Source organism: Haemaphysalis longicornis, unplaced genomic scaffold, assembly GCF_048455015.1.
Source record: "Haemaphysalis longicornis isolate Haplotype H1 unplaced genomic scaffold, Haemaphysalis longicornis Haplotype H1 scaffold_6, whole genome shotgun sequence".
Taxonomy (NCBI): domain Eukaryota; kingdom Metazoa; phylum Arthropoda; class Arachnida; order Ixodida; family Ixodidae; genus Haemaphysalis; species Haemaphysalis longicornis.
This window is the reverse complement of record NW_027526407.1, coordinates 71,860,082-71,878,499: the sequence shown is the minus strand read 5'-3', so window position 1 is coordinate 71,878,499 and position 18,418 is coordinate 71,860,082. Positions and strand designations below refer to the sequence as shown.

At 48.0% G+C, this 18,418-nt stretch overlaps 2 protein-coding genes across 2 annotated transcripts; one reads left to right on the top strand and one right to left on the bottom strand.

Annotated features, from left to right (window-relative positions):
- Positions 1–3,798: 3,798 nt before the first annotated feature.
- LOC144143255 (ATP-dependent (S)-NAD(P)H-hydrate dehydratase-like) lies at positions 3,799–5,049 on the bottom strand. Its single transcript, XM_077675036.1, has one exon. It carries the CDS (start codon positions 4,850–4,852, stop codon positions 3,914–3,916), a length of 939 nt encoding a protein of 312 aa, XP_077531162.1. The 5' UTR covers positions 4,853–5,049; the 3' UTR covers positions 3,799–3,913.
- A 297-nt stretch (positions 5,050–5,346) lies between these two features.
- LOC144143254 (rho GTPase-activating protein 20-like) lies at positions 5,347–18,046 on the top strand. The gene is made up of 4 exons (XM_077675035.1): positions 5,347–5,668; positions 11,226–11,437; positions 11,554–11,713; positions 16,226–18,046. The coding sequence occupies exons 2-4, from the start codon at positions 11,243–11,245 to the stop codon at positions 16,975–16,977; spliced, it is 1,107 nt and encodes a 368-aa protein (XP_077531161.1). The 5' UTR covers positions 5,347–5,668; positions 11,226–11,242; the 3' UTR covers positions 16,978–18,046.
- The last annotated feature ends 372 nt before the right edge of the window (positions 18,047–18,418 follow it).

The window sequence follows — 18,418 nt, the reverse complement described above, 5'->3', positions numbered from 1 at the left end:
CATCACCTGTTTCTGGGCTTACTTTGGCTCGATGATCAAGCCAGTTTCGGTTTCGGTTTTGTTTTCTTCTTGGGTGTTTTTTTGTGGGGAAATTGCATTTGCCGAACGAGCATGGCTGCATACTCCGGAGAGCAGCAACATGCTACGCTAATTACTTCTGATAAAGAGATAATTGACGTTTCATCGAGCAAACGGTGGCCGTTGAGCTGTCACTCGGTGGGATGGGTCCGCAGGTACCCTTGGGCCTTGGCTGCAGCCCCGTCCTGGTACGGGTGACTCAGCGCAGGCCCTCCCACTGCTCAGGGGATGGTTTGGGACTGGGGTGAGCGATAGGTTGTGTTCATAGGCGCACACCACGCGGTAATTACTTGCGATAAACAAAACAAACAAACAAAAAATGAAGGAAGCTATGTGATAATCATATAAGCGCATGGAGGGGCTAAATTAAGCCGGTCGCGGGAGGGACATACGCTACGACGTGTCTTTCTCGTTCCAAGCAAGTGTTGGCGCGATTACGGCGAACGCTGGGTATTTTTTTTTATCTTCCTAAGAGGGTATGCCTGGCTTGACAAATGTGCGCCGGGGACGCTGGGCGGTCGCCGCGAGTCACGCACACACGAGCGCTAGGCATTTTCTTGGTCTTTTTAACTGCCGGGCGGTCGCCGCCAAGCCGGCGCACTCACGTGAGCGCGCTCGGCAGTTTCTGGGTATTTTTGACTGCGGACACGAAAAAACGATTTGCTAAACAGAACCGCTGTTAAACAATAGGGTCACAGTTTGGCAGCGCAACTCCACCGCACCGCAGAGAAATTATTGTTATTATTATTTCTACTGAAACAAGGGTTGGGGAAGGAGGGTAACAGCACTGGGAGCATCTACACTCTCTTGTCTACCCCCCTGGTACTGGCAAAAGTCTAACGTCCGACTGGAGAGAAAGAGAAGGGAGAGGGAGTGGAATATAACTTGTCTTTACTGAGGATAAGATATGGAGTAAGGGGAAGTAAAGAGGGTTCGTCTCATATACACATACAAAGATAGCTACTGTGCCGCAATTTGCATCTTGGCAGCGCCCCTAATATCATGTAATCAGGCTGCAACTTATGCCCACTCCCAGGGAGAAAGCTGGGGAAAAAAGGGGGAATGGAGGGAGTAGGAGGTGGAGAACGACATAGTGCTGGACAAGACAGAACGAAGATGGGGGGGGAGGGCAAGTAAGGGCTAGGCGACTACCGCAGACGCTGAGCAGCCTTCCAGCCTCCCCAATGTCGTGATTTTTTGGGGGGAATGTCCTGGTGACGTCTACTAGAAGCCGTCGCCACAGCACAACAGCGTGGGGAAGCCATCAGGAACCATATGTTTCTCCGTTAGGGTCAGAAAGGGCTGCAGGCGCTTGGTACGGTGGTTGAGGTGTGGTGCACCTAGTAGTATCTGGTGGCCGGACCACCCAGCAGGCCTCACCAGAACATTCCCCCCCTTCCCCCGAAAATCACGTCATCGGGAAATCTCAAAGGCCGTGCTCAGCGCCTGCGGTAGCCACTTCACCGTCACTCGGCCCGCCCCGTCACACCCCCTACTCGGACCTTCATTCTGTCGTGTTCACCGCCATGTCCTTCTCCACCTCCTACTCCCACCACCATTCTTTTTTTTTCTCTCGCTTTCCCCCTCCCCACTCTCCTTCCTCTTGTGTTGTAATTGCATGGGTCCCTGGTTGGATACACAAGCCTCTTTGACGTGGGCAGCTCTGCCTTTCGTGGCCATGTATGCCTGGCTGTACCCGCCCGGAGTACGAATAAAAGTATTATTATGACACGGGGATTGCATTGGGATGACGGGACCAAGCCTATCGCTCTAAACTGCTTGTGCTAGGCTGCTTGTCAAACGAAACTCAGTGAGGTGAAGAGTGCGAGTATCCGTAGAGTGAGGGTTGATACGTTATCTAATCCTTCGTCGGGGATGAAAAATTGCAATAACGGATTAATTCTGGACAGTACCAAATGTTAGCATAAAACGAGATAAATTTCACAAATGTCACCGTATGTACTCTGGGAAAGATTTAGTAATGCCAACTCTCCTGGGTTACTATAGTTGCATTAAACTGCACGTAATGGAGCACCCAAGATTAACAAGATAAAAAAATAATGGAAGCACTAAAATATGCAGTACCAAAGAATTGGGCACCTTAGTTCAAGAAAAACAGTGCAAAAATGAATTTTTAAGTGTTTAAATTCATCTTACATGTGTAAAGCCCTAAAAATTAGACCAAGAACGAAGGAGGACGACTGGGACAAGTGCTTGTCCCTGTCGCGGTCCTTCGTCTAAAGTTGACTTTGCACTTTACATATCCACAATAAAATACAAACTTGCCCCAAAGAAACTTTTATGAAAAATTGATAGGTGACCATTCCAGCAAGCAAGTGGTGCAAATCTGGTAGCAACAAATTGGTGTAAACAACCTAAATCCTCTTTACCCTGCCCTCCCCACTTCTATTTTCTAACAGCGAAGATTTTATTGAATCTTCCTCTGAACTTAGCGTTCAGTGCCACTTGCTCACTTAGTATGTTGTGTCGTGACATGATCACCCAGAACATCAGGAAAGTGAGGATAGAGAAGGGAGCATTGCATGTTGCTCTAACTGCGCTTTAAAGTTATGAAATACAGCATCTGAAAGAAGACACACAGAACACCATGGCAATTCAAATGCAGGAATTGCGCTTGTGTTGTACTTTTGAGCATTTTGCATCTTCTCTTTCGCTACCTGAATTGTACTGTGCCCTCACTGTACCTCTGTAGCTTGTATTCACTGGTGAGGCACACATGCAAGCAACCATGTGAGTTCGCCACCACTGGTTATGTCAGGCTCTGTGGGATGGCGGCACTTGTCCGTGCTTAGCACGATTTGTGTTGGGCGTCCCAAACTCTCCTCCAATGAACGCAAGTAATGCCTCGAGTCCAATGCGAGTGCGATTAATAACATCTCTGTTGACACCACCATTGAGAATCGGGTTGAAACGGAGCAGACGATGCACTTTTTTTTTTTTTTGCTTCGGCGTGCGGGCACAGTGGCCCTAGCAGTGCCATGTCCGTGGCCGTTTCCAATGTTGCCAAGCAAAGAAATTGACAGCTGAACTTTTCAATGTATACCACCTATACCTTTTAAGTGTAGTTGACCGAACACCAAAATAAACCTGCTTACACACGCAGAAGAGCAACGGGTGCCTACGTATCTACATAACCTGCTCAGTATTCATGAAACCTTCTCTGTCTTGCCTACTAGAGGCTTTCAACCACCTATAAGACCTGCGTCCAGAAAACAAAACTTAACAATATGTCAGAAAATATTTCATAGTGTTTGTGCTTCATGGGATTAAAGCGCATTCCAATTGCTGAGGTAGGGAAAACCAAGACAACAGCTGCACTAATGCATGAATAGGAGTAAACGAAAAGAGCAAAATAGCTGTGCCTATATCCGTATCAACATTTGAGCCTATGCCAGTACATTTCCCGCATTGGCGGGCTTACCCTTACCTCACACACAACCACCCAGAAACCACCTGCACCTTGATTTAATAGCACTTGTGTGTCATGGAACCAAAGTGCCAATGAGAAATAAACAACTTGGACGAGTTGTGCAATCATTTTGGTGGTTTTATGTGCTGAAGATACACCTGGAATTTAGCTAAGGGCTTTGAATTATACCTTGTGGAGATCTTTAAGTTGTGCTGAAGTACTGGCACCTAAGTTTTATACAATTCCCCCAATAGTACTCGTGAACAATCAAGACCATCCACCAAACCGACAGTTTCGTCGCACATATATATTTATTTGGAAATAAACTGTACTCTGAAACGACCTTAAAATTTCCTTAAGACCCACCCACCAGCAACAACCCCAGACGACCACTTCTCAAGTCTCTCAGTCGACAGGGAACAACGACGAGAATGCCGTGCGCACCTCCGCCAGCAAGTCTGTCGTGAGCGTGCCACGGGCCATCTTCCGGAATGCCAGCCGGCTGCAACGGCGCGTCAACATGGCGGCCCCCAGAGCGGCCAGGGGAACCGGCGGGATCTGAGAGGCGACGTCTCCAGAAGGCCTGTCGGCAGAGCAACTCCAATGCAGCAAGGTGGCCGCCGCGCCACTCAGTACATCCCCCTGTCCGCCGCATCTCCTCGGGCTACCCTGCTCGCGACACAGCTGGACCGTGCTACCGTCAGAAATAACGTCTTCAGGTCCCTTGGCCAGAACAGTGACGTTGCCGAGGGCGCGGGCCAGCTGACCCACCGTATCAGCCCGGTCCGTCGACGTCCACTTGGAGCCCAGCACGGCGACGCTCAGCCTCTGCAACTCGGCAGCGTTCGGTGTAAGAAGAGCCCTAGTGTAGCCCCGGACCAACTCCGGGTTTTGAGCGACGAAGTAAAGAGCGTCTGCGTCGAAGACTAGCGGTAGCGAGAGCATCCGTGCTTTAGCTACCACGGGCTCCAGGACTGCGCGAGCGCTGTCAGCGCGGCCCAGTCCTGGACCGACGACGAGCGCGTGTAGTCGCGGTAACAGCTCGCAGACGCGCTTCACGGCGGCGTCGGGTCCACCGGTGTCGGGGAACGGCATCACCATGAGCTCGGGGCTGTACGACTTGATGGCGGGTGCGGCGCAAGCCGGGCACAGGACGTAGGCGAGGTCGGCGCCCGTGCGGAGAGCGGCCATGCCGGCGAAGAAGGGCGCACCGGTGAAGTCGGCTGAACCGCCCAGGATTCCGATGCGGCCGGACTGACCCTTGTGGTGCTTGCCGTCGAGCGGTGGGATGACGGCGCACACCATTCGTTGCTCGGGGCTCACGCTTTCGGGAACTGCTTCCATGGCGGTTATAGATCCGGTCAACACCTCTCACGGCATTTGTGGAGCAGCGGCGTCGGGCAAATCACGTGCTTGATCAGGGCGATCGGAGCACAGCACGACGGGTGCTAGCACGGTGTTCTATTTCCAGCGGAAACGCGCCGGTCACGGCTCGAACTCGGGTTTCCCGACGCGGGTTTTCTTTGCACACCGCGGCAACCGCCAGGCGATAATGTGGCGCTCCAGTCGCTAACCCTAGAACCAGTAACCATAAAATTTTGTTTGTGCACACACGCATACACAAATTTACGTACTATCTTTGTTGCCGGTACAGCTTTAAAAATGCACACAGTTACGCAACTCTTTCTCCTAATTAAATTGGGAGCAAAGCCGGTGGAACATGAAGGATGGTAAAAGCTTCCTTGGGTGGGCTCAAGTTCGGCAACGCCTGCCAGAAAACAGTTCCTTTTGGATATTTTTTTTCCCAAGCGTAGTGAATGGATCCAGAACAAAACTCACTACCTTCTGTACAATCAATTTTCAACCGCAGTGTTCCGCAAAATCCCGCCCCCGTCTTCTGCTCATCTTCCACGCTGGGCGGATCAACTGGCAACACAAAGTGTCACGTGACACGCCAATGGCTGCTCGCTTTGCTCGCTTCATATCGTTGTCAGCGTCAAAGTCGCGATAACGGTTTTCGCATTGTGAAATTCTCACGTCCGGCGCGGTGGCCGGACGGCTGCTGTAGCACGCGACGACTGCATGAGCGCAAAACTGTATTCGCCGATGCGCGCATTAGCCAAAATGCACAGGGACTGTCAACCCGGTTGAGGAAGGCAGGTGAGTTCGCCGTTAAAAAAACCACGCATGCAAGCTTTGTGCTCCCACAACAATCGCTGCTGAATTTATAAACATTGCTTCGGGGTGCTCATGATTAGACGAACGGAACAACTTCACTGGCTCCCGTATTGTTCCACAAACACTCGACGCACTGTCTTTTGCGTACGGATACAGCTGCGTCGGCCTATTTCCGTCACTCCAGTTTGGCAAGCTTGGTGCGTTTTAGAGTCACCTCGTATCTGTACGTTTCCGGGTTAGATAGCTTTGAAATGCGATATCAAAGGCGACTTCAGCGAGCACCGCTATCGGTCGGACTGCGCTGAAGTTGGGGGAACAACACAAGCCATGTGCGGGTGCTTCCGCCGATGTGCTGACCTGCTTGGGATAAGCCCTCACGTATGTGCGGTTCGCGTTTAGTGATTTAATTAAAATTTAATTTGTGTTTCTGCCTTTATGGGGTACTTGTTAAGCTGTATAGTGGTTGAGGCTGGCGGTGTGGCGTTTTAAAGGAGCCCTTGTCAACGCTAGGTGTTCGTGACAGCCGTTCGTCACGGTCCAGTAAGTGTCAACTACGGAGGTTGTCTGATGTACAGAAATGCAGCTCACGCCAGCATAGCGATCGGTTTGAACTGTGGGGTGGCTGGAGCTAATAGTTAACAGCAGTGTAAGCGATCCAACGCCCCTTGTGTCACTTCTGACTGCGTTGACCCATTTCGGTCCGACAATTGCGTTTGTGTAGCGCGTTGCGCTAGCTACCGAAGGCCGTCTTGCGACAAAGCGTTTGAATTGGTACTGCGGTAGACAATGTATGCGACGCAAACCCAATCTAAACCGATCAAACACCCAATCATTTGTTTGCGGAACAAAGAATGTTAGTTGTACGCATTGCAGCTGCAAAAGATTGGCACATCCTTGAAAAAAAGGCAGGTGTGGGAAGAAATGAGTAAAAAACGACTGTATTGTAAAAAGCTGCCACTCAAACGCACCTTTTGATTAATTGTAACGAGCCTTTTTGTTCGTGAGCTTGGCATTTCCTGTATTAAGCTAGTGCTGAAGTTCAGAAATATTTTTTGTGCGCGGAATTTTTTGTTTAGGGAACAAAGCCTGGAAACGCTTGTCTCTGTTGACCTATTTTTACGTCTGCATGTTCCATATTGTTTTGTGCACTTTGTTAAATTGTTGAATGAAATCAGTGGTTTTAAGGAAGCCTGTCTCGTCAGGATGGCTCATACTAGAAGCATAAAAGAAGGGAATAAAGGCACTAACTAAAATGTTTTACTGAAATGAAGACGTTTAACCCTTTGCGACATGGTGTGTACCATTGTGCATGTGACTTTTGAGAGCATTTTTGTGAGTTACAATTGTCGTCGTCCCCACTTGAACCACTCGGACAGCATTCGCATTTCCCGCTTTAAGGTGGGAAATACAAATGCTGGCCGAGCGGTTCGAGTGGGGTTCAAGAAGACCTACTTGACACGCTGAATTCTCGGTGCGTCGAGTAGGTGCTCTTGGTGTTACCTTTTTTTGTCTAGTTAAAACGTTTCTTAAAGCAAGACTGAAAGGGCTACAGATCACAATAATGTGTGTATGTTTTCTATTGTATCACTGGTTAAGAAACGGTGGTCACGTTTACGATAGCGTGTTTACGATTAGGACACGACATAATTTATTGACTGCTTATGAGATCGAGTTGTTCATGGTTTTTGAGTGAAATTTTGGTTATCAAAAGCATACACAGACAGTTACAGCTTTTTCTTATGGCTGCATATCCTAATGCGTGTCGCAAAGGGCTAAGCTCTGGCATTGGAGACGTTCTGTGTGGGAGCCAAAACGTTTTTGTTTTGCCAAATATTTTTGCCTGCAGTTTATTTCTTTTTATTACTGAATTCTTAAAGTATAATATGAAGAACTTCAGTAAAACACATTGTTTGGCAAGTTGGAACATTGCATTTAAAAACATTAAGGGTGGAAAAAGAAAAAACAGTGATTAAGAGAAAGAGCACTCATCATGTCGCCCTCTTTTTTTGTTGATGAAGATTTTTCTGGTCTTATTTAAAAATTAAACACCGAGTAACCTTTCGGTGTGGATGGGAAAACTACAGACAATTGAAATAAAAAGATGGTATCTAGCATTAATGCTTGAAACTGTGAAGTTCGAAGCAAACTATATATAGAACTTTCAGAACGTGGTATGCAAAGCTGCTACTCTTTTGAAAACATCTTGCTTGTTTAGAATCAACATTTTTCAGCAGGTGTTCATTCTTACGTGTAGTCCTTCAGCAGTGTGGTTAGACAAATGCCTAACTTGCAGAGTTGTGGAAGGTTGCTTGCACTAATTTGCATTGATATTGGCATAAAAGAGTGCTCCAGAATGTTTGCTGTTGAACCGATAATGTTGGCCAGTCTTGAATTCCCGGAACTTACCGGAGATGAGGTAATGGCTTATGTTAAGTCACTTAGAGTACTCGAAAGCATAACCCTGCCACTTAAGGTACTGACTAGGCTGGAAAAAAAATAGTTTATTCAATGGGTGCAGTCTGTACTTAACATAAGCAAAACTACCTGATGTGTTTACTTTGCCCGAAAGTCAACAATGTGAATGTGTGCAAAGTGTTTGTGTCTCGGGAAAAGCATGCTTTTTTGGTTTTGCTTTGACAATACATGCAAGTCCTGCAACGGGGCTACATCTCCACACGTGAGCGAAAATTGAATAGCACTTGTATTTTAATTGAACGAAAACATAATGCTATCCACTTCTCGACTGCCTACAGAAGCACTCAGAAAAGCTTCAATGCAAATGAGGCAGCATAATATCTAAATAGTGCGCAAGGGTAATCGAATCATTGCTTGCTTTTCAGAACTTTGTGCGAACATAGGCAGGACACTTAATGCGTTATAATAAGAATGGCGAAAAAGGGCTTTTGTACTAAAGGGCAGTGAAGGGAAGTTTTCATTTTAACGCAAATATTAGGCATTGGGTGATAAAACGTTCTTTTCATGATGATTTTGGTGGTGGTGGTTCGTGCCTACATTATAAGCGTGCTTTGTCAAAATGATGATGGTGCACGTCACTGGGCACATCGTCCCGTTATGAGGATGGTGATGATGATGGTTTAGTTGCTGCTGCTTTGTAACAGGGGGACACTCCTGAGTGTATATAATCGCCTGGGCATTCTAGCCCCAAGAGTTTTGTTTGTTGTCACCTTTCCTCGCTCTAATGAGGCGTCATTCCCATTCTTCCAGTTGACGCTTTGTAATGTCCACTGCTGATGATGATGTGCGTGATCGAAGTATAGCTGATGACTCCTTCCTGCTCATGCAGTTCATACTAATATATACTATACTTAGGTACAAGTTAACAACGGCAATAGCTCATGTAGTGTATCACTCCACCGAAGTGACAGACCCGGATGTCAATGCGCGTGCACTTTAAAGGGGCCATGCAGACAAAATACAAGTTTGTTTACACAAGATTTCGTGTTTTTAGTTGCCCCAGTGTTTGTCTGGCCGCAAATGATGCCGTATTCACAGAGAAATTAATCAGTGTAGGTTAGAATTCTGATTCTCTTGCCAAATCGTGTGTTTTCGGGACGTCAGCAATGAAGTCATAAGTGCGAGTATTCAAACAAAATTCCAGTGTGTCATTCGGCTCTGCAACCTTGCTTGCCATCAGACCTCCCAGATAGCGTCACCATACGCATCCACGGACTGTTTTCTGCTGTTGCTTTGTTTTTGACCATATTTGCATCTGGCTTGTCGTTGTTACCGTAGAAAGTAATCGTGTCGTGAAACATGGGGTATCCTCGACAAACAGGGTCACATAAGACAGCGTCGCTTACACCAATCGGCCAGTGTCGTGTAAGACAACTCCAAAGCGGTGGACTGCTGTGCAGCTAAAACAAGCATAGTGCGCCCAGTACCAACAGCAGTGCGCATAGGTACTTCTATGTTTACGTGTATTTTCGTAACTTTCATTGTTTATCGCACCATTCTTACTGCTGTAAAATAAATATGCATTACATTTAAGCGCAAATAGCTCATTCGGCAAGCTTATAAGCCGTGCCTAATTTGCATTTGGTTTTGCTGGCTTCAGCCAATCGCACAGCTGGGCACATATGGCATCATAGGTTCTGTTGTGGGAAATGGGCTATTGGGTCGCATGGCCATTCCCTGTTTTCCTCCTTATATAGCTTATTTGAGCGAAGTGTGTGTTAAAAAGTGGTGACAGTATGGTTCTAACGAGGGAATCTTTTGAATGAACCAGTCTTGTGTTTTGTCTGCATGGCCCTTTTAAAATGAGATTGCGCCTAATGAAGGATATCGTCTTATTTTCACACCTAGTTTTTTGTTTGTTGCTGCAGTAGTTTACAAGCAAATTATGTGCGAGAAATCGCAGAAACGACTTGTGTCATGTCCAAAAGACCCGCAGTAGTGCTATCTTTACGACGCTCGGAGGAACACCAAACCTGCTACAGTGATAAAGCCCAGGGGCACCTCCTGTTATCGTTGTTGAGTTGTCCCAGAGTATGGAGGGGAATCTGTATTATTGCAAATGCGAGCTGTCCTGGGTGCCGTCGTAGCAGCTTGCAACATTCCTTTCTTACTTGGCTTGGCTAGTCACACGGCTTCTTCCTACTCATGAAGCCAAAAACCAACAAAACAGGGTAACTTTTGTTTCTTGTAAGTCTTGCGTGACATTTATAAAAAATTCACGGGAAATAAATCTTTGGGAGCTCAGCTTTTTGTTGATAAAACAACTTTAAGTAATCTTTTGCAACAATATTGTGCTTTTTTACTGTCGCAGACAACTTTTCAGCCTGCTTAATTAAAGGCCAACAGCACTCAAATTTCAGCTTGACCAAATTTATTTTTAATGCGAAGTAAGTACCCCCAAATCAGCTGGGACACGAGTGGTAGCCCCGTGAAACGCCTCGTTAATCAGTCAGAAGCGTTTAAAAAAGCTCCACCGCAGACCACGCTGCACCTCCCGGCGGATTGCGCAAACATCCATGACGCGCCTGTGACGTTTCAGCTGACAGGGGCTTCTTCCTCTGGCCAGCCATGCAGCTGGAGAACCGGTCGAGCTCTGCTTCGCACGCTTCACCCGTTTGCTGCCCCGTGCATGCGTAGAGCTTGCGCGCAGACTTTTCTCCCGAGCTGGTGACCGTCCGGCCGCTCGCTGGACGGCTGCAACGTCACTGCAATGGCCGCGCTCTCCTCGGTTTCGGTTTCAAAATCGCTGGTTTTTGCTAAAGGCCGCTTGCGGCGTCCACGTGCGTATTTCAGCTGTGGTATTTTGCATGTTGCTTTCTTTTTAAGCAGGCTATATGAAAATAGGGTCTTCAAGAGGTCGAAATTTTGAGTGCAGTTGGCTTTTAAGATCTAGTGCAACGATAGTGGAACGGTATCAATGGCATTCTCGCTGAGGCGTGGCTCGCTTACGCACTAGCGCCAGATTTCCCCATGGTGCACATCAGTATGAAGCGCAATGGTTCTGCTCGCATGGAGTGGTTTCTTGTCGAAATGTAATAAAGCATGTGCCCGACCACGAGCGCAGGCTAGGTAGCCACCAGGATGTCGACGTGGGCACGGCGGGTGCACCGGGGGGCCACCAGCCTTGGTCAGGCGGTGTCCTCGTGCGGGGGCGGCCAGGCGGGGCCCTCCTCCCGGCTGGAGCGGGTCAAGTTCGGGGTGCCCCTGGAGCAGCTCTGCAAGGACAGTGGCGACTTGCCCGCACCCCTGCTCGTGCTCATGCTGCGCCTCAACAAGGTACCTCTGGTCTTGCCATCATGCACGCTTCCTTTGCATGAAAGCACCCCTGCATTGGTCGTTTGAAACGTGGAGCGTACGTACGGCTACACTGACTCTGCTCCGGTGTCGCCCAGGAGGCGCCCCGCAAAAAGGACGTGTTCCGGGCGCCAGGGCACCAGGGGAATGCACGCAAGCTGGCGCACTTCCTGCACCAGGGCAGGCTGGTGAACCTGGACAACTTCTCCGTGCACACCATGGCCTCCGTCCTCAAGCGCTTCCTCCGGAAGCTGCCCGGTGCGCTGTGCTTTCTCTCTGTCCACTCTCTGGCATCTGTATCGGAGAGTTTAGTTTAGAAATTTCAAATTCTAGAATTTTGGAGGCTTAATGGGGGTGCAGCTACGCCTGCGATGGGAGTAGGGTTGTTCGTTTTCGGGTTTTATATATTTTTGAAATCATTGGGTAAAAATTGAGTGCTATTTGTCGAACTGATAATTGGGCAGGAATTGCTTTTTCTGTGAAACCATTGTGAAAGTTGGGTATTTTTGGGTTAAATCCACAGATGTACCAAGTAATACACAGTTTATTTAAGAGGGTATCACAAGCTGTTTAACTCTGGTGAGTAAAATTGGTGTTTATTTCCACCTGGTAATCGGGGGGGACATCAGGGTTTTCTGGAAAATGCTGTCCGAAATTTTGCATTTGTTAGTGGATGAATCAGTAATGATGAGAGTAAAGAGCATTGATAACGTCTAAGAAATGAAACATTTTGTTCACGAAAAGCTGGTCTTCGATTTTTTGCTCATCTTTGTTTGCATACATTATGATCTCCTTGCACAGCATGTTGGTCTTCATTGGAAACCTGTCTGATCATTTGAAACCTGTCTGATTAGCTAGGCACAACAATGTCAGCACAGCATTTGCCAGCCTGAGGTAGCAAGTGGTAGAGTCATGCCAATACTCAATGAGCTCGGAAGCTGTGTTTGTGGGGTTTTCTTACAGCAAGTACTGGTTGAGAATGGTGGACCATCAGTGCACGACTCTGCTGATTGCTACTTTGAAAAGGTCCATTCGGGGAGAAATCGGGCTTAACCCGATTCTCCTGAAACATGTTCGGGGTGTAATAATCAGGTAAATCAGGTTTTACCTGAAACCAAACAACCCTGTATATGTGGTGTGTTATAGTGGAGACTCCTTCGGATTAAATGCGACCTCCTGGGACTTGGGACTCTCACCTGTTGACGTTCCTAAGGGACTTACTACTTCATAACCCATGGGCTTAATAACCATCGTGCACCAATACAAAATGTTTTGCAAACAAACGGTCACAACGGTTTAGTTTGCTTATTTTATAAATACGTGACTCCTGTACTGAAATGAATTCATAAAACTCTTACTTGCTAGACCGCTAGCGCCATCTAGGGAAAACTAGATAAACCAAAACGTGTTTCTTGTTTATTTTTTACTTCAACAACAAAGCGATATAGTTCTGAAAGAACCAAACTAGGCCATTGGGAACACGTCTCTGTATTTGTAATCCTTTTCGTATTGGTACACAGTGTTCTTTAAACCCGTGGTTCATGAAGTCGTAAGTCCCCTAGGAATGTGATAAGTTGAGTCCTCCCCGTAATGTGTGCCGAAATCCATCTGAAAAGTGGCTACCACAGCTGGGATTGATTCCACGTCCTTGGGTTCAACACCTCAGCAGCGCAGAACCTTAGCCACTGAGCCACCACTACGGGTTTTTTTAATTTACCTGGCGTCCGGGGGACGTTCAGCCACAGCGCAAGCAATCGAGACAGAGATGAGAGATAAAAAGGTGAACAAAGCGTTGACCTGTCGCTGATTTTATTTTGCTCTTATTTATCATTTTATCAGCGCGTCCACTCTGTGAAGAATGAGCAGTGCAAGTGTGGTGTGTTCTACCTCTGTCGACGCATGTATTGTATTTTCCGGTCTATAAGTAGCACTTTTGTATAAGTCGCACCCCCCTCAAAACGGCAGTTTTTCCAGAAAAAAAAAACGCATATAAGTCGCACCGGTGTATAAGCGTGTGCAAAACACATTTGTTAATCAGGTAAACCCGTAGAGGATTAGTTTGTTAGAAAGTTCAGCGAAAGTACATGGTTGCGGCGGCCACCGCCTCTGAACGCATCCCCCGGTAAGCAGTGCTAGACACATGCATCTACCGTCCAAAGTCTAGACAGAACTGAATTCTCAAAAATGTTTTGTTGATGCACAGATGGCACGTACTTACAGACGGTGTTTAGGCAAAACCATCGAAGCCTTCTTCCTACTAGCTAACAATTAATTCATTCATTTAGACCATAGAGCTGTCTCTTAACATGCGCTGACATTACGCAGCACACAAGCACCTTTTCGGGTGCGGACCACGCGCGGCCACCACGTACCAAATTTATGCCATACATAAGTCGCACTGGTGGATAAGACGCACCTACGAAAATTTCAGAAAAAAAAAACGCGACCTATACACTGGAAAATACAGTATGCTTGAAGCACGTTTGTTATTTGCGATTAAGCATACTTCCTACTACAGTATCGAAATGAAACTTAGGAGGTTTTATTCCAGGGAACAGATATGGGGCCATCCGTTTCGCTCTTATGTATTGGCAGCAGACAGGAATTCCACAGTAAGAACAATTTTATCGTGAGCTGTGTATATATGATGAAAGTAGATGAAACTCGCCGTGCTGTTAGAGTCGTCTTAGCGGCCAATTTCAGCAATTTTTATATCTGCACTAGACTGTGAGCTACAGAGCATTCGTGAGAAACTGGCGACAAAACTTTTTTCTTGTCGACGCGATGCATAGACGGACGGACATTGACCACCGCCGCAGGGTAAATATACACAGCTTCTCTGTAAAAATCTGCAAACAAAACATGAAAAAGAAGCGATGCAAGTATCGGCTATCTGCACGTGCCTTAGTCGGGCAGTTTAGTTTTTTCTTGGTGAGTGTAATCAAAGCCACACTGACACATTGCTCTCCCATGGCGCTCAATCACGATTGCCTCGGTAATTCTTCGAGTAAGTGTGGTCCACCAAGTTGCTCATGTTTTCTTGTGTCTGCTGACTAGTACGTGGCAGCAGTGTGTGCTGGCTGATCGCTAGAGTCTTCGCTCAGCTGTGCTTGGAGTATGCGCTGGATGTTTGGTGCCTGGCTGCCAACTCTGCTGCCTTGTGTTGGCATCTGGAAACCGATTACAAGAGGCTTAGTTCAACCTTCTGCAATCCAGAGATGCATTGCCGTTGAAAATGCACTAAAGGCATACCGTATAAATCAGACTTTTGAAAGCTGGAAACGTGTTGTTTAATCAGGATGCATTTAGCATGTATGTTCAAAGCCAAGCCCAGTCAACTAGCACAGGGTCTGTAAATCCCACACACTCCTGGAACTATTCCTTCTCTTGCTTTTCGGAGCTGGATAGAGATCTACAACAGTCCCTTGCGGCTTTCAGCTAGCTCCTGAACACTGATATTTTGGTTGCAACTTGCATAATCGCGAAGTACTATGAACGGGTCAGTTTCGCACAGCACTATACGAAAACAGCGACCCTTGACCTGTGCTTTGTTGTTTTTGATTAACTTTATCTGAGAAGCGGTGATAAAATGCGCAGCAGATTGGATCTCGCCACCAACCCACCAACTTGCCGCGGTGGCTCAGTGGCTAAGGCATTGTGCTGCTGAGCACGAGGTCGCGGGTTCGATTCCCGGCGGCGCCGGCCGCTTTTCTGATGGAGGGGAAAAGCGAAAACGCCCATGTGTTCGAGATTTCGGTGCACGTTAAAGATTCCCAGGTGGTCAGAATTAATCCAGAGTCCTACGCTACGGCGCGCTTCATCACCGGTGTTGCGTCACCGCATTAAACCTTATAATCAATGATCTCACTACCAACGTCATGGTCGTAACCGCGTTAATGATGTGGTTAGGCGTAGTGGCCGTCTGGTTGTTTTTCATTGCTGCCGTCTTTTGACACAATTTTCGTTGCTTTTGATTAAATTTGCATATGCTTTGGTACCTCCGCATCTTGTTGACGTGCTTTCCAGCAAGATTCATTGTGCAGATAATCAAAGAAACAACGAAGAAACTTGGTTTGCAATGCAGTACAACGCGAAAGCCACGAGCAGGCTCTGCTATAGGCAGTGGTGCACTCATTACAGCACCGCGTGATGGGGCTTGTGATTCAGACAGTATGTGGGGGTTCAAAAGCATGCTTTTCTGTATTTTTTCTCTGGCGAGTGAGCCTATTGTAGTGTGCATGTAGGAGGGCGTGGCCAAATCTACCCATTTGAGGAGTTACTGCAGATGACGGACAGTGCTGCTGCCTTGATATGCACAAATTAAAATGACACTGACTTCCGCTGATTTTCGCGATTTTCTTACATTGCCGCTAGTAAGTTCGATGCATTTTTAGGTAACACCTGGTTACAATTTTCACTCGAGTTTCCCACTGAAAAACCTGATGTCCAAAGATGACAGTTCAACGAAAAGCACAAAAGTGAATATTTTCGAAAAAATGTTAAACTCTACCCCTGTCTCCCTAGTGTGTTAGCCCTTCATTCCCCTTTAAAGTTTGACGTCACCAGAATTATATGGATGTTCCCAACGATGTGTGAATTTGCCGATGACATGTCGAGGTTGACATGAATGTGTCCGAAGTGGTGGACAAAGAACTGCACGTGTTAAGCCTAGTCTCCTGGCACGTCATTGGCAAATACACACCAACGGGCTCCGATTCATGACACTTGGAGCAAGAAAGAAAAAAATGCGGAGTTGGCGGTTATGCGCAGGCGGAGTGTTCGGCCCGGAGCTGGAGGGCGAGCTCCTCACAGTCCTGGACCAGCCGGGCGGCCTGGAAGAGCGGCGCGAGCGGGTCCAGCAGCTCCTGGAGCGGCTTCCGCTGGCCGCGCAGCGGCTGCTTGTGCTGCTGTTCGGCACGTTCCGACTCGTCGCCTCAGACCTTGGCCGCACGGGCATGACGGCTGAGGCGCTCGGCGTCAGTGTGGCGCCGTCCTTCTTCCGCTCATGCACGGGCAAGGTTGCACGCATGGAGGACGTGGCGCGGTTTCGCGCCGCGAGCCGCGCCACCCGCTTTCTCATCGACAACTTCGGCGTGAGCAACTTGTTCGGAAGGCACAACTACGAGTACTATGCGCGCCTCACGGGACGCGTGCTCCGGGTCGAGGAGGACTGGATCTTCGCCTTCCGCTACCCGCCGGACTCGCTCGTCCCGCGAAAGACCTCGCTCGAGGCGGAGCGCTCGTGGCTCCAGGCTGAAGCCCAGCGCTGGGGCCTCCACCAGTCGGCGCCGGCGCTGGCGGAGTTACGTGCCGACGACGACGGCGACAGCTCTGCGGCGGCCTGCCCGCTGGAGCGCCAGCAAGCGCAGAGGCTGCGGACGCGCTCGGAGTGGTTCCTTGGCGACAAGGAAAACGGTCCGCCGCCCCACCACCACCCCGCGGCGGTCGTCTCGGAGCAGGACTGCACCGAACTGGACGTCCGCACGTTCCATGTGACCCTGACGTACCAGCCGCGCATCTGACGACGCGAGTCGGCGCGGCGGCGCCGCGCGGAAGACCCGGAGGACTCTGACCGCGCGGCCGGCGGTCACCTTGCTCAAGCGAGCACGTCTTTCTAGCACACTTTTTTTTTTTTCGATGACTGTTAAAGCTGGTCGAGCGTTGCTAGTGGTGTTAATTACTCAAAAACATTGTTGGGTCGACGTCGACGTTTTTGGCAAGCGGACTTTGCCACCAGGGTGCGTTGGCGTCGGCCAGAGACTTCTTTGTTCGTTGTCGTTTTCAGGTTGTTCCGGAGAGCCTCGTTTTCGCTCTCTCTCTTTTCTCGTCGTGTTGTGAGCCACAATGGCGAGTGTCACATGTTGTTGGCCGGAAGGCCGTCGAGGTACCAACGCGCTTTTCTCCTCCAATTTTATATATTCCTCCCGTGCTGAAGAAGTCACAGCCCCATTCATGCCGTTCTACCTTGTACCAAAGTCGGCGTTCGATGTGTTGTGTTCCTAAGTACCTCCTCTGCAGAGGGAAAGCAAGACTCTGCCGCATTCGCGGAACATTGTTGTACATTAATTTATTTCTTTCCCCCCAATGTTGTTCATTTTTTCCACCGTCGATGTTCATCTATCGTGCGGAGCCTCTGGCACCCTCACCGTAGTAGAGAGTCTGTTTTACGAGTCCCGTTTCTTACTTCTTTTTTTTTTTGCCCTTTGTACTTGTGAGCACTTAGTTTGCACTGCGAGCATGAGACTCGGCCCTTCTTTATTTTTTTTTGGAGGCATTTCCAGAAGGGATGCAAGGCCTTCCCTTTTTTTTGCATCCCAAATAAATTTTTTTATACAAAAGTGTTGTTGGTTGGAATTTATTGCCCACTACCGTAATTGCACGATTATAACACACACCCTTTTTTTGCCAAAATGAGCCGTCATATTTGTGTGCGTGTTACAATCTGGCTCAAAGACGAAATCGTATTCAAAGTGGCCAGCAGCATTGGCATGGACACGAACTCCTCCCAAAATCCAATTGTAAATGTACGCGCGGTAGAATCAGCATGAAGTAATTTCTTTCAAATTTTCCTACGTTAACCCACCCGCGGGTTATAATCGAGGGTGCGTTAGAATCGTGCAAATACGGTATGTGTCCTATGTGTGGGAGTTGATGCAGCGCTGGTGATATTTTTTAAATGTCTCACTGCTCCGCAAATAAATTATCGTAATTTACCTTCTGTACAGTATGTGCAGCCTATAGTTAGGCACTCGATGTTTGCAGCGAAAGGCAGAGCTATCAAAATAATTCTTACTAAGGTGTAGTTTGGTTAAAGTTCACAGTTCACTAGGGACGCGACTTAAAACAAGAGTTCAGGACAAAATGTATAGCGCAGTGCTGACTGCAGTTACTTTTAGTAGAACCTTGCGGTGTTACTGTGAAGCACTTACACGCAGTTATTGAGCACATATGCATATACAAGAG